Consider the following 23988-nt stretch of genomic DNA (forward strand, 5'->3'; position numbering starts at 1 on the left):
TAAGGATGCTGGAAACTGTAGCTCAATGAGGGTTCTCATGACAACTCTCAGCACCCTTAACTACAGTTTCCAGCATTCTTTGGGGGAAGGCATGAATGTTAAAGTGGCAGAAGACTGCTTTAAATGTATGGGGTAGATGCAGCCTGCATCAGATTGTGGTGTTCAGCATCTCAGCAGGACATGCTTCAGTTGCAGGGATGTTGATGGACTACAATTCCCATCATCTGTCGCTGTTGGCAGGTACGGATTGGAGGGGTTGGCCAGTCTTGTTACCTGGGCATGATTTGGGGGGCTCCACGTGTGAGAGTAGAAGAAGAAAGTGTGAGAAATCCAGCCAGGGCCACAAGGACCTTCAAGGCCCCCAGTCCCAGCTATTTGAGGCCTTCCACCCTGAGAACAGAATTCCAGGTGCAAATTGCCTCCTTCATTGCCCCCACCTCCCAGTGCAACCAAAGAAAGCATCCTGATGGTGACTTCTCCTCCTGAGGAGGCTATGCGAGGCTCAGCTCCACAGACTTAAGACTCCTGAAAGGCTAGCAGGTGTGCTTATCAACCATGATGATTCCCTGCTACATCTTGCTGCTGCTTCTAAAGCTAGCAGGCACCTGGGCTGCTCAAGAGGGAGAATGCAATGAGGCCTGGACTCCTGTGACTAAAGGACCAGAGCAGCTGGAGTCTAGAAAAGGAAACCTGTTGGCTGTACAAGAGAGAAAAGATGCAAGGAGAGATGGGCATGCCCTGGGAAAACAAATTCCCAGCCTGAAATGGAAGGAAGAAACCCAAACACTTGAGCCAAGGCCGCCTGAGGATCTTGTAGGGGAGGACCACCAAATTAAAGAAGGTCCCTCCTGGCAGCAGGGCCCTTGCCTCAGCAATGGAGGCCCTCGGCAGTGGTGCGGCAGCTGGATGGTGAAAACCAGCTTGATCTGTGTTTTGGGGCTGCTGGCCCTGGTGGGCAATGGGACCATCATCACAGTCATTGCCTCCTCTGTGTCCGGCTGGAGTCACAGCACTCGCCTGGTGCTGTTGTCCTTGGCTGCGGCCGATACCGCCCTGGCAGTGCTGGTTGTGCCCCTCAACCTCTACCGTAGCTTGGTGGTGGGGCCGATGGCAGAAGAAGGGGAGACGTCGTCCTGCCGGGCGGTGGCCTTCATCAACTGCTGCATTTTTGGGGCTTCCCTCTACTCCTTGGCAGGTGTCTCCCTGGAGCGCTACATGGCCATTTTCTACCCTCTGCACTATAGGCGCCTGCTGAGCCACAGGAGGGTGGTCCTCCTCATCACCGCTGCCTGGCTCCTGCCGGCCCTTCTGCTGGTGCCGCTGGCCGTGCCGGGCCCAGGAGCCTTGCTCCAAGTTCGCTTCTCGGCCTCAGCCCTGCTGTGTGAGCCAGACTACGGCTCAAACACCACCTACTCCCTCTTCATAGCAGGCACCATTTTCTGCCCTGCTGCTGGGACCATCACCTTTGCCAACCTGTGTCTGTGGAGGGCAGCCCGCTCCCAGTGCCAGCGTGGGAAAGGTGGCAGGGCCCTTCCAGCGAAAGAGGCAGGGCTGAAGATGCGCTGTGTGCTGCCGTTGGATGCTGCAGCCCGCATCCTCCTGCCTGTCGTCATCGCCTTCTATGTCTGCTGGGTGCCCTGCATCGTCACCATGCTGTACAATGGTGAGTGTACAGAGAGGGGGTGGCTGCTGTTCTGGGGATCCAAAGCAAACCGAAAGCAAGAGGGGCAGGGGTGGGGGCTGGCTAGCAATTCATATGCGCCTAGATACACTTTGATATAATTACTACCAGCAGGCTCTTGCCAGACGCTGAAACAAAAACAAAACAGAAAAGATGCTGCAGTTTTGAAATCGGGGGTCCAAATCAGTGCAGTATTGAAAGGTTCGGTCTGCTATCTTGAAACAAAATGGTATCTAATTATATCCAAACACAGATGAAAACTTGCTTCTTGAGCTCTGGAACCAGCATGCAAAATTTGGATATGATATCCTAAGAGGTGCTCAGATGCAAAGCAATCAGACAAACAAGTTTCCAAAATATATGGTACAAAATAATGGAAATGCAATACATCTCACAACATATGGGGAGATTACGACCAGGATCTCAGTAAGCAACACCTGGAGAACAAACTGTTGATGGCCAATTTCAAAGGCTGATGTGCTCTCCCCTTCTCATGGGTTTTTTAATCTTTAAATTTGACATGGACCGGTCCCAAAAGAGGACTGTCCTCTGACAGCAGTTCAAACAAAGAAACTTCCTCTGCAAAGTAGGGCCGTGGGCACTCTTATTGCTGCCTGAAGCTCTCCCCACCTCCAAGTACTAGATGCTGTATTGGTTAACTCTGCAGCAATTTGTACTTCATTGATTGAAAAGCCAAAGTGATTCAACAGAGAGAACGCAAGCATAATTGTTCTAAATAGGTTATCTACAGTTTGAAAAACACTTCAGCAGCTGCAACGTCTGATTTGCTGTTCCCCATCCTGCAAAGAAACATAAAGAACTAAAAGTCTGTATGGATGCAACAACAGAAAACATGTCCCCAAACTATGGGAGATTGTCTGTGTTGCAATTAAGACACAGTCCTTACATACACGTATACACCCCAAATTCCCTAAATACTACAGTGCATTATTCACAAAGATTTTCCAAACAATGTGGTCTAGAAGCTTGCTTAAAAACAAACAAAAAATGACTTTGACCTCATGTACCAAACATAAACAACCTGCAATGTTCACTTCTTTAAAACTTGTTTGGCATTAGGTAATTTGATCCTAGAAGGATGGATGTGGTTGGGCGAGTCTTTGCATGGAGGTCTAGAGACTGAGGTAATTAAGCACTACAGTTTCAATCAAATTTCTGACATCGCTGGGTAGATTTTCCTCTTTCCAAGCAGTAAGGTGTGTGTGTCTGTGGATGGCATTTCAAGAGTAGGGGTGGGAGGGATAGAGAAACTAGTAGGAGCCAGTGCTAAGACTGTTACGCTAAGATCAATTACCTGGAAGTAGAGATGGGGGAGAAATTTGATTTGCTTCAAATTTAAAGGCAAACCTACCAAATCCACACTTTCTGAAACAATTTGCGAACTGAAACACTGCCTCCCTTTTGAAATTCACTAACTTTTGCAATCCGTTTCTCCATCTGAGTAACGTGTAGAAAAGTGCATATTCTAGGGTACATGGTGGAAATAGCATGCAAAAATAACACACATAACTGCTTTGCAGAAATGTGTGTATGGTATTTGACAAAACTGCAAAACAAAAATTGCGTATATTAGGAGAAAATCATATTAAAATGCTGGTGGGTTCTCATGAAGACTTTAAGAAAATAATATGAATCCGCAAACTGGTGTGAAGTTCAGTGCAGAAGGGAATTTAAGATGGGTTAATTTCAGTTTCTCATTTTTCCAATTCACCCAGCCCTACTTGGGAGTAAGCTCTGTTAAATTCAGAGGGACCTAGTTCAAAATGATCATGTATCCAAACTGAGTTGGTGTCATAGAAGATGGGCTTGCAGGCAACATGGCGGGGGCAGAGAAGGCTTATCCATGATTGGAGTGAATAGGGTACTCCCCTTCCAACCTCAGTCTGCCCTCTGCCAGCCCCCACCAGCCTGCCTTCTTACTTACCCATAACCAGTCCAGAGGGTGGTCCTGCCTGTCAGTTCTCCTCTTCCTCCTCCTCCTCCTCCTCTGTCTCAGCATTGCCCTTTACTGAACTGAGCAGAGGGACAAAACTGGAATGAGTTTGCTCTGACTGCCTTTGACTTTGGCTCCATGTGCTCTTGGACTCCCTGTCTTATGCCTTACCTGTCCCAAGGTGCACCATCTATCAATGCTCCTTACCTGCTATATATTGCTGCAGACATCGGAGGAGGCACTTCTTAGATAGGAAGCTGCCTTATACAGAGTCAGACCATTGGATAATCTAGTATTGCTTGTGGTAGTGACTGTCTGAGATTTCACACAGTGAGTCTTTCTGTGCCCTACCTGGAGATGCCAGGGATTGAACCTGAGACCTTCTGCATGCAAGGCAGATGCTCTACTACTGAGCTACGAGGTAGAAGATCTGCTCAGTGGTGACACGTAGCAGAGCTTTAACTGAGCAGCCCACATGGCTGGGAACTTCCTTCCAGTGGATATAATACAGGAGCCTTTAAGGATCATACAAAATCTTTGGGGATTTTGGTTGCTATGAAATACATTTTTATTTCACCTGGCCTCCCCAGAAGGATAATCCAAGCCTGGTCACTGTTAATTTTGGAGCACTATAATGTTAATTTAATAGGTTTTTTGCTTGGTTTTCTTAATATATTGCATTGTATTTATTTCTATCCTGTACATCACTCATTAGAGGTTCTTTTGAACATAAAGCCATTAGGAAATAATGCTGTGAACTGCCCTGCGATCTAGAGATGAAAGGCAGTATACAAATTTTATAAAGAAATAAAAGAAACAAAAAGAAATATTCTAAGATAAAGAATGAAATCAGATAAATGCATTGCATCTAAAACATGTCTTCCCTGTGCTGTCTCATTCCAGCTATCACCCACAAAAGAGTCCATGGATGGGTTGAGATGGTGGCCTTGTGGCTCCCCATAGGCAGCGGCTTCCTCAACTGCTTTGTCTACTTCTGGACCAACAGGAGCTTCCGGCACAAGTTCCAGAAGATCGGGCGTAAGCTGTGCTGGCCCTGCTATAAGGCCACAGAGGACCAACGGTGGCAGCGGCAGCAGCAGCAGGAGCTCCCTACCGTCAGTGCGGCCGTGAGCAGCATAACCTCCCCCTAAGGCTCCTCCTGCAACATGAGTCGCCCAGCACCAGCTTTTCCAAGAAGGCCAAGCCAAACTGTAACAAACCAACACCCATCCAGGCTCTCCTGGAAGGGCAGTTCTGGAAACAGCCATGCCAGGAAGTGATTCAAGAGAGGAAACTCAGTGTCTTACTTGGCTGGGTTTCCACTTGGGGGTTATTTTTGTGACTGGCTGTGCTGAACTAGGCTCTAAGCTGAGAAGGCCAAGGAGCTGGGGACAAGTGCTGTGCCACAACACACCCTGATGCGCCTGCTCCCACTTTTCAGAACTGCTTCGCCAAAACATTGGGTGGTTTGCCCCCCCCCCCCCAAAAAGCACCAGGCAACTGCTGGGAAGTGGTGATAGAGCAGCCGCAGGCAAAATTTGTACAAGGGATGTAAAAGGAAAGCAGGGGTCACTGGAACATCAAGTTGAGCAGAGAGCTGCCTCTCCCCCCCCCCCCATTTATATTTCTATCTCTGTTCTCTCTTTCTATTCCTCCTCTCTTCACCATTACAAACACTGCAGCAACCATTTTGTTCCCCCAGACCTATGGAAAGGAGACTTGGTGGCAAGGAGAGAAACCCTTTTAAAAATAATAATAGTAATAAAATATGAAAAATGGTAAGGGTCATGGTGACTATTTTAATGCTCCTTTAGCAGCCAGACTCTGCCATCCGCTTGAATTTTAAGAGTAGGGTTTTAGTTAATGGTTTCCCTCCTCCAGTGTGCTGGGCTGTTGTTGACAGAAAAACACGTGTGGGAGACCCATCGTCACGTTCCGTAACAGCCAAGGCTCATGAACCGAGGACGAAATTGCTATGAAATGAAAACATCTGAGAAGTTCATCTGAGCTGACCTACCCTGTAGGGTCCACCCCCCGCTTTTTGGCATGTTGAATTGGCCACAGACCCCATACCAGACCTCATGACATCTTGGAATCTCTTCATCTCAAGCAGAAGTGGAAAACCTTTGTCCCTCTGAACGCTGCTAAGCTTCAACTCCTTCAGCCCTGGAGAGCAGGGCCAGTGGGAGTCTGGAGGTCCAAAGGCCCTCCACTTCTCCTCTAAAGAGATGTACCAGGATGCAGTGGGTTAAAACAGAAGACACGTGCCAGCGCTTTCACAAGACTGCAAACCCCACTGAAAAAGACCACCACTTGGATTCACCTCATCCCACAGGGGTGGAAAATGCTTGGGCAACTAGTTCCTTGTTCCCAGAAGCCATGTTATAGCATGTAGCACTCCTGTGGCTGTTCGTGTTTTTACAGCAGAATCAACCCTCCCTCCCTGTATCCTGTTGCTGCCCAGTCAGTTTTTACATAACCTTGTCTCTCCCTGCCCCACATCGCTCTCTTCTTAACTATTTTATACACTAGTTTTTAAATGATTCAGAGTGAGAACAGAGAAATGAAGAGATCAACGTTTCTGAATGAAGAGATCAAGGTTTCTGATTCAATTGCCTCCCCCCCCTTAAGATCCTAGCAGTTAGAGACATGCAGAAACACAAGCCATTGCATAGAGAGTGACTAATTCTCTTCCTTGGGAAACTCTTTCCCTCTCCTAGTAGGCATTTTTTATTTCTATTTTTTTTGCAAAAAGGCCGGTGGCGGGTGGGGTATTGGGGCAAACTTGTTACAGAATTTTTTTCTGCTGCAACAAAATTGGACTAAGATCTCAGGCAGGGCTTCTGTTCAGAAAACTAGCTGTGTTCGTGATGGGATGCCAAGAGCCCTCTATTTGTTTTCCTCCTTTCACCTGCAATATTCCTACCCTCTCTCTCTATGTGTGTGTGTGGGGGGGATTCTCTCCCACTCTGTAGCTGTTGTGCAGCAGCGATTATGCGAAATAGCATGTTTGTATCTGATTTGCTTAAAATAGCCATATTGAGAGTATTATTGTTTTTTTATGTAAAGAAAAGAAAAACAGCATGAAATGATCCAAATCTACTTTGTAAACCCAAACCTCTCTCTAAAACTATCCCCCTCTGTTTTATTGTTTTCCGAGCCTTTTAAAAATCCTTTTGTGGCTTGGAGTTCTGTGTGTAAGTAACAATCCTTTCTCTCTCTCCACCCTCCCCCTTTCCTTTCTGATCTGTAAGTGTTGTGTTCCTTGGAGAAAAATTATTAAGTTATAATTTAAAATGATTAAATAAAAATAAAGATTTTTGAAATAACTTTTGGATTCTGCCTCCTAATTTTTATTTTCTGCTAGCACTGTCAAAGGCCCTTGGGTTGCTCCCCCCTCCCCCATGCCAGTAGTTTGGGGGATGGAGGGAGAATTGCCAGCATAATTTTCTGGCCCTGTTCCTCTGCCTTGACAGAAGCCTATTGTGCAGGATTTGACATGGTGAAGCTTTTCCTGACATGCGGGTGGGGGAGGAAATCTCAACTTCTGGATGGCAGCATGTCAGTGGGCTGTGAAAGGCAACAGAGCAGGTTGAGAAAATGCCATTGGCAACCTCCTCTGTGCTGCTGTTTTTCATTCCTTTCCATTATATTCTTCCCCTTTAGAATACAATATTGCCCAAGAACAATTTTGAGTGATGTTGCATTTGTAGGTGGGGGGTGGCTGTTGGAACACTCTGTAGAACTCAACTGAGCCTTTCACTTCCTGGCCCCTAAGCAGCAGAGTTCACTCAGTCTCCTGACACTATAGCTCATGTGAGGTCTTCTACAGCCTCATAAAAACTGCTAATGGATTTCTCTCCCTCACTCAACAACATTTCCAGGGTGGCAAATTATAAAATGTGGTGGCAGAAAATGCAAATACAATACAGGAAAACCATTATAAAAATGACAGGGAGTTAATTCAGTGTGTCAGAATATAACTCACTCCTGTGTACATGGGGTCCCCACTTGGGTATCAGAGCACCACAGAACTATGTCTGGTCCATGTGTGTGAAAGAGAGAGAAATGGCCACCTTGCCCTAACCTGCTGCCCTCCAGAAGCTTTGGACTACAATTCCCATCAGCCTCAGCCAGCAGCCATTCTGGATTTTTAGGTTTGGATGTTTAACGGATGTGCTGTTGCTGTTTGTCATATATATATATATATATATATATATATATATATATATATATCATGGTTGTTAGCAGTTTATTTATTTTTATTGTATTTTTATGTACTTTGTGGTGTGGGTATAAAAAAAGAAGAAGCAAGGGGTAAGTAATACAAAACTGATGAAGCACACTTTGCTACTTCTGTGAGTTCCAGCAATGTTTAGTATACACACAAGATGGTACTGATACAACATTTTATTGAGTCCTGGGTACAGGCAGCTGACTACTTAAGAGACTGCTGAGCACTGGCCACCCTGGCTGGGACTGATAGGAACTGGAGTCCAACAGCATACGGAGGGCCAGGATCAGGTTTCCCACCCCTGACAGAGTGGTAAGCTGGTAATTTACTCCCCACAGAGCCTTCCCAACCACCCCCTGCTCATTGGCAGAGAATGTGGCTTCTCTGAAGAAGATCCCCATTTCAATCTCATCCATCTCTGGTTAAAGGACCTCAGGTAACAGGAATCTCAGGCAAAAGATCTTCATTGCTGGTGAGGGCCCTCCAGGTGTTTCAGACTACAACTCTCATCAACATCAATGGTCAACTTGGCTGATGTTGATTGGGGTTCTGGTCCAAAACATCTGGAGGACACCAGGTTACAGAAGGTAGACACCAGGTTATGGGAGGTAGACAGTTTCTGTCTATGTGGGTGACGACCTTGAATCGGAGCTCGTTCACATTTCATCTGGCATGGGAAAGGTCCCTGCAGAGCCTTTGTCCAGTGGCTGCCCTTTTCTGGCAAGCTGGTCCCCATACACCCACCATTGGTCTGTAGGATTTGGTTCTTTGAACACAGTGGCTATAATCCCTTGGCTCCTGGATCCTGGATCCCAGCTGGCTATAATCCCTTGGCTCCTGGATCCTGTTGCCATCAGTCCATGAAACACGGGCAGCAGTCTCCCATTTCCTGCTGGTACTTCTTGTTGAATCTCTCAATCTGCAGTGGGGAAAAGTGGTTCTTCCAGTCTCCAACAATACCTAAGAAGAACACAAAGGCATTGTCTGGCTGGGTCAGAGCACAGCAGACATCACCTTGTCCAGCAACATCTGGCCAGAGGCAGCAATTAGTGACTGAGGAGTGTGGGAAATGCAGATAGTGGATGCCTGTTTTATCTCGACAGGAATGGTGCTCTGCAGAACAGGGGCAGCCACACTAGCAGCCTTGCTCTGAGTTACTGCAGAGCAGGCTTCTGAGATGGAACATGCAGGAGAAACTCTGCCACAGACTGCAGCAAACTAATACTGGGTTTGTTTTGAAGGAGCACAGAGCAGGGAGCAGCAGCTTTGCTGCAGAAGTTCCCACTCGCCCAGCCCTCCTTGTCTCCCCACCCACCTTTCCGCATGAACTGGCTCTTGCTTGGATCCATGATCTCATGAGGGACGAGTGTACCATTCACCATGGTGTTGTTTCTCATGGAAGCAAAACTACAATGCTTTTGGATGGAAGCCATCTGGCCTGGTTGCAAAGGGCAGTCAAGAAAGGCGCTCAGTCGCTCCACAGAGCCTTCCATATCCTGGGGAAAGGGCAGGCAAGGAAATCCATTTTAGTTTCTCATTTTTCCCAATCTTAAGTTCAGTTCTGTGCATTTCTGCATTAGTGTGAGATTTATATTTTAAGAATGAAAATTCACCGGCATTTTAGCTGTGAATCCCAATACAAACACGTTTCTATGCAATTTTGCCTAATATAAACATTTTTGCAAAGCGGCTTTCTCTTAATATAATGCATGTCATTTTCAGTAATGTAATCATTTTAATGTAAGCTTTACTCAGGTTGGTGCATTTTTGTGGACCTACCTTCCTTGTCTTGAGAACTGCGCTGCAAAATTCAGAGAAGTGCGGATTACGAAAGATTGCTGCTTCAGTTTGCGTATTGTTTCAGAACGTGCAAACTGAATTGAATTTATCTCTTATCCTTACCCTGGGATCACAGAAGTGAGTAGAGGGAAGAAGCTGGACCTTACAGGCTACATCCAGCTGTTGAGAGACACACAAAACACTCAAGGCGCAGGCCTGGGACACTCATTTGCCCCCGGGCAAATCAAGATGGGTAGGTGCCCAGGATCTCATTGGCACTGAGCTTTGCAGCATGTCCAGCTACTCTGCAAAGTTGGCTTTTTTTTTAAAGCTAGAAAAGGGAACAGAGGAAGCTTATACCTAGTTAGACCATTGGCCCACCTAGCTCAGTATTGTCTACACTTACTGGGAACAGCACTCAAGTGTTTCAGGCAAGGATCTCTCTCAACCCTACCTAGAGAGGCCGGGGATTGAACCAGGGGCCTTCTGCATGAAAGGCAGGAGCTCTGCTGCTAAGCTATGGCAAAACAATACAGGGAATGTAGCTCCCTGATACTGTCTATACATTGATTAGCAGAGACTCTCCAGAGTTTCAGATGGGCCTTCCTCAGCCCCACCTGGAAACGCCACGGATTGAACCTGGAGTCTTCTGCATGCAAAGCAGGGTCTCTGCTGCTAATCTGCAGCCCTTCCTCAAGCATCACCATCCAACCTGTTCCCTGAGCTGCCTGCATGAACCTGTCACTCCAGGGCAATTGCTCACACCCACCCTCCCAAACCAAGACTTCCCACCTGCTCTCCAAACAAAAGGCCCACAGACAAGGCTGCATCAACTTAACCACCCATATCATGGGGGGGGGGGCTAGGGCATGGGTAGGCAAACTAAGGCCCGGGGGCCAGATCTGGCCCGATTGCCTTCTAAATCCGGCCCGCAGACGGTCCGGGAATCAGCGTGTTTTTACATGAGTAGAATGTGTGCTTTTATTTAAAATGCATCTCTGGGTTATGTGTCGGGCATAGGAATTTGTTCATCCCCCCCCCCAATATATTCCGGCCCCCAACAAGGTCTGAGGGACAGTGGATCGGCCCCTGCTGAAAAAGTTTGCTGACCCCTGAGCTAGGGGAAATCACCTGATGCAGTTCCTCGTAGGTGATGTAGAAAACATCCAACTCCTCCTTGCAGCTGAGCCAGCCTCTGGTGTGTTCAAACCAGGAGCCGTAGTGCACTGTGTGGGACAGGACAGAAGAGATGGGTCAGAGGGGGAAAGCAGTGTCTTTGCCTTCAACATTGCATTAATCTTTCTCAGTCTGGGGCGACCTTCCGAGGGCCACATGGCAGCAGTGGCAGGACCAGATGCAAAAGTGGTTAAGGTAATGACTGTAAATGTAACCTTTATACAGAGTAGGCTACTTTCAACACACAACGCTCTAACCTCCATCCACAAAAGCAAGTGGCATGATGAGAATTCAAGGACACATTCCAGCCCAGCAAAAACACTCTGGGACTGGTGCGGGGTGTGTTTGACTGGGGAGAGTTCCAAGGGCCACATAGAGAGGCTCTGGGTCTGATGTTTTCCACCCCTGCAATAATGCCAGCCAGCCAGTCTACAGGTCTCCCTGGAGGGCAGGGTCCATTCCACCCTCATGCCCTTTGCTGAGATTTCAGAATGTGGTTAATCCATCAAGTGGCTCTGGCTCATTTAAGCAAAGGTAAATAGCAAAGTGTGCAATGTTGCTCTGAATCAACAAAAAATTTCTTTTTCTGTTCTCTTATTCTGTAATTTATAAACTCTTTCTTTTTTATATAAGATATTTATTAAGGTTTTCAAAATATTACAAAATAAAAATAGAAAAAAGAAAAATACAAAATAAAAATAGTTAAAAACAAGTCAATCTTTCCATTACTTATTTTTCATTAGCTTGTTTCCCGGACCTCCTAACGCCTCCCTTTTTTGTATTCCAGTTCAGTTTGTTGGTTCAGCAAATCCTTCCCCTCTTTGTTTATCCTAATCTTTAATCTTAAAATAATATTTCAGCTAAAAACCATTTAATTTCTATCCAACATCATTCTAACATTCATTAATTTTACAATATTTCTGTAAATAGTCTTTAAATTTCTTCCAATCTTCTTCCACTGACTCTTTTCCCTGGTCTCGGATTCTGCGAGTCATTTCCGCCAGTTCCATGTAGTCAATCACCTTCGTCTGCCATTCTTCCAGAGTGGGTAGATCTTGTGTCTTCCAATACTTTGCAATGAGTATTCTTGCTGCTGTTGTGGCATACATAAAAAAAGTTCTATCCTTCTTTGGCACCAATTGGCCGACTATGCCCAGGAGAAAGGCCTCTGGTTTCTTCAAGAAGGTATATTTAAATACTTTTTTCAATTCATTATAGATCATCTCCCAGAAAGCCTTAATCCTTGGGCATGTCCACCAAAGGTGAAAGAATATACCTTCAGTTTCTTTACATTTCCAACATTTATTATCGGGCAAATGATAGATTTTTGCAAGCTTGACTGGTGTCATGTACCACCTGTAAATCATTTTCATAATATTCTCTCTTAAGGCATTACATGCCGTAAACTTTATACCTGTGGTCCATAACTGTTCCCAGTCAGCCATCATTATGTTATGTCCAACATCTTGTGCCCATTTAATCATAGCGGATTTCACCGTTTCATCCTGAGTATTCCATTTCAACAGCAAGTTATACATCCTCGATAAAGTCTTAGTTTTGGGTTCTAACAGTTCTGTTTCCAATTTTGATTTTTCCACCTGGAAGCCAATTTTCTTATCCGAATTATATGCCTCCATTATCTGATAATAATGAAGCCAATCTCGCACTTTGTTTTTTAGTTTCTCAAAACTCTGCAGTTTCAATCTGTCTCCCTCTTGTTCCAGAATTTCCCAATATTTTGGCCATTTGGCCTCCATACTGAGCTTTTTCTGAGCCTTCGCTTCCATCGGTGACAGCCACCTTGGGGTTTTATTTTCCAATAAATCCTTATATCTTATCCAGACATTAAACAATGCTTTCCTGACAATATGGTTCTTAAATGCTTTATGTGCTTTGATCTTATCATACCACAGATATGCATGCCATCCAAATACATTGTTAAAACCTTCTAGATCCAAAATGTCAGTGTTTTCAAGAAGCAGCCATTCTTTCAACCAGCAAAAAGTTGCTGATTCATAGTAAAGTTTAAGGTCTGGCAGGGCAAATCCACCTCCTTCCTTTGCATCTGTTAGTATTTTAAATTTTATTCTAGGCTTCTTGCCCTGCCAGACAAATCTAGAAATATCTCTCTGCCACTTCTTGAAACAGTCCATTTTGTCCACAATTTGCAATGTTTGAAACAAAAACAACATTCTAGGCAATACATTCATTTTTATCGCAGCAATACGACCCAGCAGTGAAAGCTTCAAATTTGACCAAATTTCTAAATCTTTTTTCACTTTGGCCCAGCATTTTTCATAGTTGTCTTTAAATAAATTCCCATTTTTTGCTGTCATGTTAATCCCCAGGTATTTCACTTTCTTAACCACTGTTAAGCCTGTCTCATTCTGAAACCTCTCTCTCTCAATCGGTGTTAAATTTTTCTCTAAAACCTTAGTTTTTAACTTATTCAGTTTAAATCCTGCAACCTGACCAAATTCTTGAATCAGTTCTAAAACCCTTTTGGTACTAGATTCTGGCTCCTGTAACGTCAATACTAAGTCATCTGCAAATGCTCTCAACTTGTACTGTTTGGCTCCGACTTGTATACCTTTAACCAACTGGTCCCTTCTAATCATATTCAGCAAAACCTCCAGGACCAATATAAAAAGCAATGGGGAGATTGGGCAACCTTGTCGTGTCCCTTTTTCTATCTTAAATTCTTCCGTCACCACATTATTTACAATTAGTTTAGCCTTTTGTTCTGAATAAATTGCACTTATACCGTTTTCAAAGCCTTGGCCTACCCCCATCCCCTGTAGGTTCTTCTTCATAAAGCTCCAAGAGATATTATCAAAAGCTTTCTCCGCGTCCACAAATATCAAAACAGCTTTAGTATTTATGTTCACTTCTAATTTTTCCAAAATATTAATTATATTCCTCAAATTGTCAGACAAGTGTCTTCCCGGGAGAAAGCCCGCTTGGTCTTTATGAATCTCTTCCATCAACACTTTTTTCAATCTCTTGGCCAGAATATCTGCAAAAATTTTGTAATCCACATTAAGTAATGATATGGGGCGGTAGTTCTTAAGCTGAGTCTTTTCAGTCTCTGTTTTCGGTATAAGTGTAATATACGCTTCTTTCCACGACTCTGGTGCCCTTTTCCCGTCCAATATTTCATTGCAGACTTCCTTTAAAGGTTGTACTAACCACTCTTTCAAGGATCTATAGTATCTAGAAGTCAGCCCATCCGGTCCTGGAGATTTGCCTAGTTGAATGTTTTGAATGGCACCTTCTACTTCCTGTTCAGATATTTTATAGTTCAACATTAGTTTGCTTTCTTGAGAGATTTTTTGTAGTCCATTTATCTTCAAAAATCGATCTATATCCATTTCTTTCTGTGGCCCTTGTGTATATAATTGTTTAAAGTACCTCTGGATGTAATTTGTAAACTCTTAATAAATATCTTTTTAAAAAAAAAATCTCCCCTAGTAATGCAGGGAACAGACTCCCCATCTAAAATAGGAAGAATCAAAACCAGTGATCTGGCACAGTTGGAGTTGCCACTTGAATAGAATAGAATAGAATAGAATAGAATAGAATAGAATAGAATAGAAAGTGTACTGTGCCTTTAACATTAGTGGTATGACAGGCAGAAGTTCCATAGGTGCAAGGATCCTTTCCATTCTCTTTCACAGCAAGCTGTCTCAACTGGATTTCTGATTAAATAAAGGTGGTCTCAATAACTACCAGTTCAAGCAAGTTAGAAGCTGGGTTTATTTAGTGGTTCTGCTTTTCAGAACTGCCACTTTGCAATGACTAAAATCACACAGCTCCAAGGCTTTGCAAACTGCAGTGAACTTTGCTAGGATCAAAAGGGAAACCTGACCTCTGCTGTCCTGTGGGTGTTTGCTAGAAAAGTGTTTCATAAGCTCATATTAAAAGGGCAGAAGTTCGGGAAGGTATCCAAGCTAACACAGCTGGAAATTTAAGAAGCTACATTCCCTTAGAGTGACCCTCCTGAAATCTCAGTACAAACCTCAGAGGGCAGAAATCAAACAACTGCTTATTATGGTGTCATATTTGTGTAAGAATTTCAATTACTATTTTAAATTGTTTTAAAATGGAGGCCAGACTGCCCCCAAAATGTTTTATTTTTATTTATTTTTCAAAAAACAAACAAACTGGATTTCAAAGAGAAAAAGACACTACTGGTAGCAGTAGGGATCCCAGATTGTAGTAATAATATGACACTTCTAGTGGTACTAGAAATTCCAAATAGAAGCAGTAAGTTGTAGTAGTACTAAGATTGTACTGGTAGCACTATAGATCCCAGAGTAAAATCAAAATGCGAGCAAATGTAAGGTTTACAAACAGGCACTATTGTTAGCAGCAAAGATCCCAGATAGCACACAGGGAGAGAAGTTATATGTTCTTTTACTGTGTTATTGTGACCTTAAATCTCAGCTTTTATGAGTTTCCTCATGGCTTTTTAGCAGCAATGATGACACTGTAGGGAACTGAATTTCTGTTGCTGCAGGTAGCATCATTATGGGCCCAGCCCTCAGTGCTGCTGGGTATTTAAATGACGCCAGGGCACAGGCCCACAGTGCAAATTTGCACATAAAATTTGTATATGCTAATTTAAAGGTACAATTTCAAAATTAGGCCAGATTCCAGAGGTGGGAAATACAAACTCTGCCTTTTGCTTACTCTGAGGAATGGGATGCTAACAGGTCTTCCAGGGCCCAGTACACTGTGGATAGGGCCCTCTGCAACTTAAGGTGACTGGGGTCTCCATGACACTCTGTGTCTTGCAGCGCACCCAGCTGCCCTAGGAAACACCCTGGGCACAGTGTTGATGCCAAGAGAAATGACCCAGCAACTAGCTTAGAGAACAGATGAGCAAGATCTGAAGTTTATAAAATTATGCAGAGCACAGAGAAAGTGGATAGAGAAAATGTTTTCCTCCCTCTCTCTCAATGCTAGAGATCATGGATGTCCAATGAAGCCGAATGTTTGGAGATTCGGAACAGACAAAAGAAAGGACTTCTTCACGCAGCGCATTAAACTATGGATCTCGCTCTCAAAATGGGCAGTGGTGGATGGCTTTGAAAGAGGACTCGACACATTCATAGAGAATATGGCTCTCCACAGTCAGAGGCAGTAATGCTTCTGAAATATCAGTTGCTGGAAAGCACACAGGAAGGGAGAGGGCTCTTGTGCTCAGGCCCCTGGAAGGTTACCCAAAGGGAATGTGCCTCTCAGACAGAAAAAGGTTCCCCACCCCTGGGCTACACTGACAGGCTCTCCGGGGTTTCAGACATGCATCTCTTCTGGAGGTGCTGTGAATTGAACCCAGGACCTTTCACCACTGAACTTTGGCCCTTCCTCTATTAGGTAGAAGTATCTGTACCATCTCAAAACTACATATTCCCAGGTGGCTCTGGGGTGTGTGTGTGATTGAAGCCATGATAGTTAAGGCATTGTTAGGCAGGCAGCCCAAATGACACCTGTGACGCAGAGATGCCCCACCTGACTCACACACCTGTGCCATCCAAGAAGCTGAGGAGGAACTCATCAAAGGTGCCAGGGTCAGGGAAGAATTTGGCCATCCTGCAGAAGTGATAGAAGGACACAGCAACATCTTTGGGGTTTCTGGTCAGGTGGATCACCTGCTGGAGCAAATGAAGAGGCAGAGGGCACACGCCATGTAGGTCAACATGACACAGCCCAGGTGGAAAGGATGAAAAGCACCCCTCCATTTTCCTTCCCCTCCATAACAAGAGCCAACCAACCAGCCCCACAATGGCCACCTCAGTGCCTCTGGGGAGCCCACAAACAAGACCCTCCTGCTGCGGTTGTTCCCCAGGAACTGGTGCCCAGAGGCATACAGTATATGAATCTAGAGACTGCATAGAGCCATCATGACTAATAGTAGCCACGGATAGCCTTATCCCCCTTGAAGTTGTCTAACTCCAAATTTTAAAGCCATCTAAGGCTGCATACAAACCATAGTGTTTAAAGCACATTTCCAGGATAAACTGTAGCTTACCCTGCATAGAATTAAAATTCCCAACACCCTTAACAAACTACAGCTCTCAGGCTTATTCGGAGGAAGTGTCCTTTAAATGTATGGTGTGCATGCAACCTAAGCGGGCAAGGCTCTTCCTATCTTCTTATTCCCCTCCCTTTTACAAACTTTAATGAAATTTGTAAAAAATAAAATAAAATACAAAACATAAAGTGTTGTCTTCCAGGACAAATACATGTACACATGTTAAGTCTTGTATGCAGTCATCCACATGACATCAAAACAGACTTGAAAAATGTTTTACATTACAGATTAAACTCACATCCACAGTGTATTCTTCAATCTAAAGTGTGAAGATAATTTCTCCATAGTGGCTGCTGTGACTGAGACAGAAGGAATCCCACTGTACTGTTGTTAATAAACGACATGAATCGAGACCATAGTGCCAAATCCATCTTTCTTCTTATCTTTTTGAGAGGGCTGCTGGTTGCCAATAAGCTTCCTTAAGTTAAAATGCCTGGTGGGAAATCTTGGAGAGCTGCTGGCAGTCCAAGTGTTAATGACTTGGGGTGGGGAACCCCTTTTGGGCTCAAGGGTCGCATTCCCTTCTGGGGAGATTTCTGGGGGGCCACATGCCAGTGGTGGGCGTGGCAAGAGGCAAAAGTGGGTGGGGCAAAGGGGTGCAAGTTTTACCTTTGAACAGTAGCATAGTTTCCACATACATTCTCGCTCCCTTCTCTGTTCTCTATCCAGCCAAGCAAGAGTTCAAGGATATATTCCTGCTGAGCAAAAACACCCAACGAGGGTGTGCAGCAGGGCCAGTGAGGGGGTGTGGCTTAGGGAGAGCTGGTGTGCTGCGGGGAGGGACCCAGGGGCCAGTTAGAGAGGCCTGAGCTTCCCCATGCCTGATGCAGCCAACACTGAGCCAGATGGAACAATAGTCTGCCTTGAAATAAGGCAGCTGCTTATGTTCCAACAGAAGGGAATGGCCAAGGGGCTCAGGAGGAAACAGCCATGAAGGCTGCTGCTGCTGCTGCTGCTGCTGCCACCCCCGGACATCTGCCGCCTGAGACAGTTACCTAACGGTAGAGCCAGCCCTATATGGCCAAGTATGGGATCTCCTTGCACATACCTTGGGCTTAGCTTTCCTCAGAGAAGCTGATAACACACGGTAGGGCAAATGGGTGGTGAGGAGGCGAGGTCCTTCTGTCTCCCGGAGAATCTCTGAGAAGTAAGTGTGCTCCAGCCATGGGTTCCGGGTCCAGTTGGGGATGTTCTTGGCAGGCTGAGGGTCTCCTTTGCTGTAGATTAAGGTCAGGATCTCCTGCATCCAGGTGGTGCCTAGAGGGGAGGACAAGAACATCAGCAGGGGAAGGCCTCTGACCTCCAACCACTGCATGACCTCCAGGGACAACCTCATTAATGGCAGGCTTGTTAAATATAAGGACTGCAGTTGTTTCTGTTGCAAGGAAGAAGGCTTATTCATATAGGTGTAATAAGGTTACAGACTATCGAAGGCAGTCTTTGGTCCACCTTTGGTCACATCCACACTATACATGTGAAGTACATTTAAAGCAAATGAGTTCCACCAAAGGATCCTGGGACCTGTAGTTTCATTCCTCACAGAATAACAGTTCCCAGCACCCTTAAAAACTGCATTTCCCAATATTATTGGGAGGAAGCTATGCCCTTTAAATGTGCTTTAACTGTATTGTATGGATGAGATAAACTGTGAATGTGCACACGCCACACATTTAAAGCACATGACTTCCTCCAAAGGATCCTGGGACCTGTAGTTTGTTAAGGGTGCTGGAAATTGTAGCTCTGCGGGGGTAAATTATAGTTCCAGAATTCTTTAGCGGGAAGATCTTGTGCTTTAAATGTATGGTGTGCATGCAGCCTGTGTTAGCTTATTCATTTGATGAATAAAAGCGTGAGTTAGACATTTCTTATAGACTGGGGGCAGGTCCAGATGGGAGTTTGCTGTGGCATTGGTTCAGTTTTGTTGTTGTTGTTGTTTTTGGCAATGTTCACAAGTCGTCATCATCATCAAAATGCCAACCCTTACTTTTTATACATTTAATCCAGATGTTCCCTTGCTGTAGAAAATCCAACAATTATGAATAAATTGTTATATGTCTACAGTTGTTTCTGGTATGGAAACTCATTGGCAGACATTTTGGGAGGAGGGGAGGAGAGTTGAACACATTCTCTCTCTCTCTCTCTCTCTCTCTCTCTCTCTCTCTCTCTGCATACATACCAAACATTTAAAACACACAAACACACACACACAAACGAATTCTGGGAACTGTAGTCTACTCCTCATGGAACTACAATTCCCAGCACCCTTACAGTTACAAGGATTTTTTGGGCAGTGTGGGAATATGCTTTAGAGGTATGGTGTTTATGCAGCCATCTCTCTTTCTCTCTCTGCCAAGCTCCACAACAAAAATAAGTGCTTCTAAAGCTGCTATTGCATTTCAGTGGAAACTCCCATTGGCACAAATGAAAGGCTTCCTTGAGTCTCTAATCCAGATACTGGAAAACTCTTGGGCCGACTGCTCCCCACTTGTCTCTCAGTGAGTCCGTGGCCTCATTGTCATTATTACCAGATGCGGTTCTGCTTCAGCTTCTCATCATTGGTACCAGTCCAGCAGAGACTATTGAGGCTCAACACAGATATGGAGAGGGTAAAGAATTTCTTTTATTTTGCTATTTGTTAAATTCATTTCTGTAGTCTCTACTATATATTTTGGAAAGTTCATCAGTCTGTTCGCCACGCATTTGCATACTGCTTCAGATATTGTAACCAAATTTTGTGTCAGCCAACGGAGTTTGCTGCAATACCAGAAGCTTAGTGAAAGGAATCCTTGTTTTGGAGCACACCTTCAAATGGAAGGCGTTCAGACTGGGACTATAAAACAAGAAAGCTTATGTTTATTAAGGGAAGTATATTCTTGAGTTCTACAGCACTAATTAGTTGGAGAAACAAAGAAGCCAGACTTGCCCCTTGGTTCTCAGAAGAGACATCTGAGATGACCTGTTGGCTCAAGGTCCAGAGAAAAGTGTGTGAGGGAAGGTGGAAGTGAAAGACAATGCAACTTGACACATTTCACTTTGACTTCAAAGGGTAGGTCAGCACAGAGATCAAAGGGACAGCTTAGGAATCTGAAGGCCTTCGATGCTGTGAGTCTTAACTCCATGCAGTCCCTTCAACTTCCAGCCGCAACCACTACTACCCTCTGGTCATCAGAACATTGCCTCATCTCTCATGCTTTCCTTCTCCAAGATGGGCTACTTTCCCAGGCTGAGCTCCAACTGCCCCTCACTTCCCTCTACAGCACGTGCAGAAACCACCTTCTTGACCATTGGACCCACTATTGGTCTTGTCCACTCAATCAGCCGGAGCCTGTCTTTGCATGCAGGAGAAGTCCCTAGAACAATGAGGGCTTGAGACCCATCGGCTACCCTCACCTGGTTTAGCCAGTCATCAAAGCTGTTGCTGGGATGTGGCCACTGTCACATGTTGACAGCTTGTAGGAGCCACAGTTCAGTGCTGAGTGCAGGATGGGTATCAAAAGTGGACAAACTACCCCAAAAGGAGCATGACATGTCTCCCACCACAGGTAATACCCCTCTCCTAACACTCCATACACCTCTGTCTAGCGGTATTCAAGCTGGATATGAAGTGCAACCCACCTACCCCTGCAATTAAACTACACATTTTTCAGTGCACTTTCCAGTTTCTCCCCTCTAACTTGTCTGCCATTTAGGGGGGAAGATCTCTTAGCTTAAGGAGCCCCTTGGCCTTCCACTTTACAAACTGCTATAATCTTGACTCCATGATAAAACAAGAGGCATCCCAGAAAGGAAAAAACAGATGAGCTGAGCATGTCCTGTTTCTCCCCACACCAATCAGAAAAGGATTAATTTGTTTAATTTGCTGGACCCTTTTAGCAAAGCTGAATTATACAGTGGTGTGGCCACATTCTGACACCACATCCTTCACTGCAGGTATGAGTATCAAAAAGTTTGTTGAGGGTTTGGTGGTGGTGCTAGAGAACTACAGATTGAGTCACCATCCTGTTGCAAAACTGAGCCACTGGTTAGGCCACTGGTTCCATGCAGCTTTGAAGGCCAAAGTGTGATGCTGGGACCACCCCAATGCTACGAACCTGGAGCAACCCAATGTGCCAGGTGATGTCCATGATTAAAATCGAGATGGACTTCCTCTTTGCACTGCCTGGGTTTTCACTAGACACCACCTATCTCCCACACTCAAAGTTATCACACTATCTTTTTTTTAAAAAAAATAATTTTTTTTAAACTTTCTTTTCTGTCATTACAAACATCTCATATCAGTAACATACATATTACACATCTTCACCCCTTCCCTCCCAGGCTTCCCTCAGCTTCAATTTCTGGTTTGTTACCCCCTTATTGCATACTGCTGTTTCTTACAATCCACTGTATCATTTCTTCATTATTTTAAATGTTCTCTATCAATAAAGATGTGAGTGTTTATTTAAATCCTGTCATCAAGTCAATGTTTTTTCTTTGTTTCTGCAAATATGTTATAAAAGGTTCCCACTCTTTTTCAAAGTCACTGTTGTCCTTTTCTCGTAGTCTATCCGTCAGTTTTGCCAGTTCCACATAATTCATCAATTTCTCTTGCCATTGTTCCTTTGTTGGAATTTCTCCAGTCTTCCAGTTTTGTGCTATCAAAATTCTCGCCGCTGTAGTAGCATACATAAATAATGCCCTTTTCTCTTTTGGCAGATCTTGACCTAAAATACCTAACAGGAAGGCTTCTGGTTGTTTAAAAAGTTATCACACTATCTAAGGATGGGTGAGACATTTGGTTTGGTTTGCATTTTACCACAAACTTTTCTAATCTGCACATCTCAAACAGCATGCAAATGAAAACAGAGGTATCTTTTGAACTCTGTCCTTTTCTCAATTTTGCAGTGCAGTTTTCTAAGCAAATAAAGTGTACAGTTCAAAATGCTGAGCCTTATGTGGCTCATGTCCACAATAACCTCCTCTCCCCACAAGAACTTACCTGGACCCTACGATCGTTATCTGAGGCCCTTCTTTGTGTGCCCCCATCACAGGAGGCTTGGAGGGTGACAACACACAAACCGGCCTTTTCAGTGGCGGCCCCCTGTTTGTGGAATGCTCTCCCCAGAAAGGTACACCTGGTGCCATCTTCATACTGTTTTAGGCACTGGACAAAGACTTTTATTTTCTCCCCTGGATTTTTGCCCTCTGATTTGAAGGATACCATGGCCTCTTTTCATGGGGTAGGGCTTGTAGTCCTGCCTTTTTGTTTGTGTTTTTAGTCTTTTATTTGAATTGTTGTGTTTTTAGGTTTTTATTGTTGTTTTTAATTGGTTTTAATGTGGGTTGCTTTGAGTTACTTGGTAAGAGTACAATAAATAATAACACAAAACTGTGTACAGTACATAAGTGAAAGTGTGCCTAAAACTCCATATACTAATGAGAATAATATAGAAAGATGCCTATGAGGGGGGAAATTGCTTGCAAAAGCCTTCATGTAAAGCAAAATTGCATACATATGTTAGGAGAAATGTACACTAGGTACACATTTGCCCCACACATTTAAAACAGAATCATGCCACTTTAAACAGTCATGGCTTCCCCCAAAGAGTCCTGTTATGTTAAGTTTCTTAAGGGTGCTAAAAATCGCTAGGAGGCAATTCTCCCAATTGTTTATGTCACAGAGCTACAATTCCCGGAGTTCCCTGGAAGAGGGATTGGTTGTTAAACCACTCTGGGAATTGCAGCTCTGGAAGAGGAAGAGGAGTCCTTTAACAGAAGGGCCCAGATTCAATCCCCAGCATCTCCAGGTATGGCTGGGACAGATCCTTCACTGAAATCCTGGAGGGCCACTACCGGTCACAGAAGACAACACTGGACTAGATAGACCAAGCTCTGACAGTGTAATACAGCTTCCTATGCAGCTAACAGGTATTTGTGGCTCAGGGGTACAGCATCTGCTTTGCATGCAGCCTGTCTTAGCCTCAATCCAGAGCTTTTCCAGGTAGACCTGGAAGAGAGAGGCCCCTGCCTGAAACCCTGGAGGGCCCCATCAGCTCAGTAGACCAGTGGTCTGACCAAGGCTGTATACACTCTCTCATTTACCCTGCAATCAGTTACCCGCAACCCATATCTAGCCTGTACCTAACCTGTTGTTTCTTGCAAAACACCGCATTCTGATGCGCCGTCCCCTAAATAAACCCTACCGTATTTACTCAGGTCTAATGCGCCATCGAATCTAATGCACCCCTCGATTTTTGCAGCGTAATAAAGGTGAGCATTAGATTTGAGTAAATATGGTAATTAAAATAAAAAGGAAGAAGAAGGGTGACCTAGCTATGTCCATTTGTACACAGAATAAAGCAACTCCCTAAGTTCCTGTTTCAGCCCAATGCTTTTGCTGCAGACAGAAAGGAGGGCGGGAGGTCCGTGAGCCTCTGAGGGGCTTTTCCCTCCACTGCCCTGCCTCACACAGCCCTTACCTGATTTGGGGTAGGTAACCAGGAGGACGTCAGAGCTGCAGAACGGGAAAGTGCTGGCAAACTTCAGGGACGCCTGTGTGTGGAGATGGCCAGGCAGGCTGAGGCCGGCAAAGGTCTCCGTTACATCCAGCCTGTACATATTTGCTGGGTTGCAGCAGTGTGTGGGGAGAAAAGCAGCAGCAGGCGGGGAAAGGAGAGCTCCCTTCTTCCTCCCCGCCCCAGACTCCGGGGTAGGGGGCGGAGCGAGGGCTTCAGAGAGGCTGCTTCTGTTTAAGACTCGCATTTTGTGACTGGTACACTCTTTACTCTCTTAACTTAAGTCCCCCCCCCCCGCCAAAAAAGCCAGCGTGCTAGTTTGTGTGTGTGTGAATGACATTCGTTGTGAATGTAATTGTGCAGCTAAACAGCTTGCAAGCCTTGCTGTGGTCTGTTTCATGAGAGAGAGGATGATGGCAATAAATCTGCTAGACTTTAAAGAAACAGCAAGACTCTTTTGTTGCTTAGGCAGCTGGGTGCCCCTGAAATAAGCGCAGAAACCAGAGGCGGGGGGGGGGGGGGGGGCTGATTGCGTCTTTCATGTCTGCGTGTGCCTCTCTCTGCAAATTAATT

General features: G+C 44.9%; 2 protein-coding genes across 3 annotated transcripts; one reads left to right on the forward strand and one right to left on the reverse strand.

Annotated features, from left to right (window-relative positions):
* Positions 1 to 906: 906 nt before the first annotated feature.
* On the forward strand, positions 907 to 4871 carry LOC308483273 (putative G-protein coupled receptor 21; the record flags this gene model as incomplete). Its single annotated transcript, XM_081016960.1, has 2 exons — positions 907 to 1663; positions 4539 to 4871. The coding sequence occupies 2 exons, from the start codon at positions 907 to 909 to the stop codon at positions 4784 to 4786; spliced, it is 1005 nt and encodes a 334-aa protein (XP_080873086.1). The 3' UTR covers positions 4787 to 4871.
* A 3815-nt stretch (positions 4872 to 8686) lies between these two features.
* LOC308483704 (sulfotransferase 2B1-like) lies at positions 8687 to 23570 on the reverse strand. 2 transcript variants are annotated; one of them, XM_081017856.1, is made up of 6 exons: positions 23380 to 23570; positions 17970 to 18178; positions 16352 to 16481; positions 10780 to 10874; positions 9185 to 9365; positions 8687 to 8829 (listed from the first exon to the last, which is right to left on the reverse strand). In XM_081017856.1, exons 1-6 carry the CDS (start codon positions 23516 to 23518, stop codon positions 8723 to 8725), a joined length of 861 nt encoding a protein of 286 aa, XP_080873982.1. In that variant the 5' UTR covers positions 23519 to 23570; the 3' UTR covers positions 8687 to 8722. The 2 variants fall into 2 exon arrangements, with proteins under 2 accessions (XP_080873982.1, XP_080873983.1); XM_081017857.1 differs by having other exon boundaries at positions 16352 to 16478; positions 23380 to 23569.
* Positions 23571 to 23988: the final 418 nt, after the last annotated feature.

The sequence above is a fragment of the Podarcis pityusensis genome (genome assembly GCF_964106645.2).
Source record: "Podarcis pityusensis genome assembly, chromosome: 8".
Classification (NCBI taxonomy): domain Eukaryota; kingdom Metazoa; phylum Chordata; class Lepidosauria; order Squamata; family Lacertidae; genus Podarcis; species Podarcis pityusensis.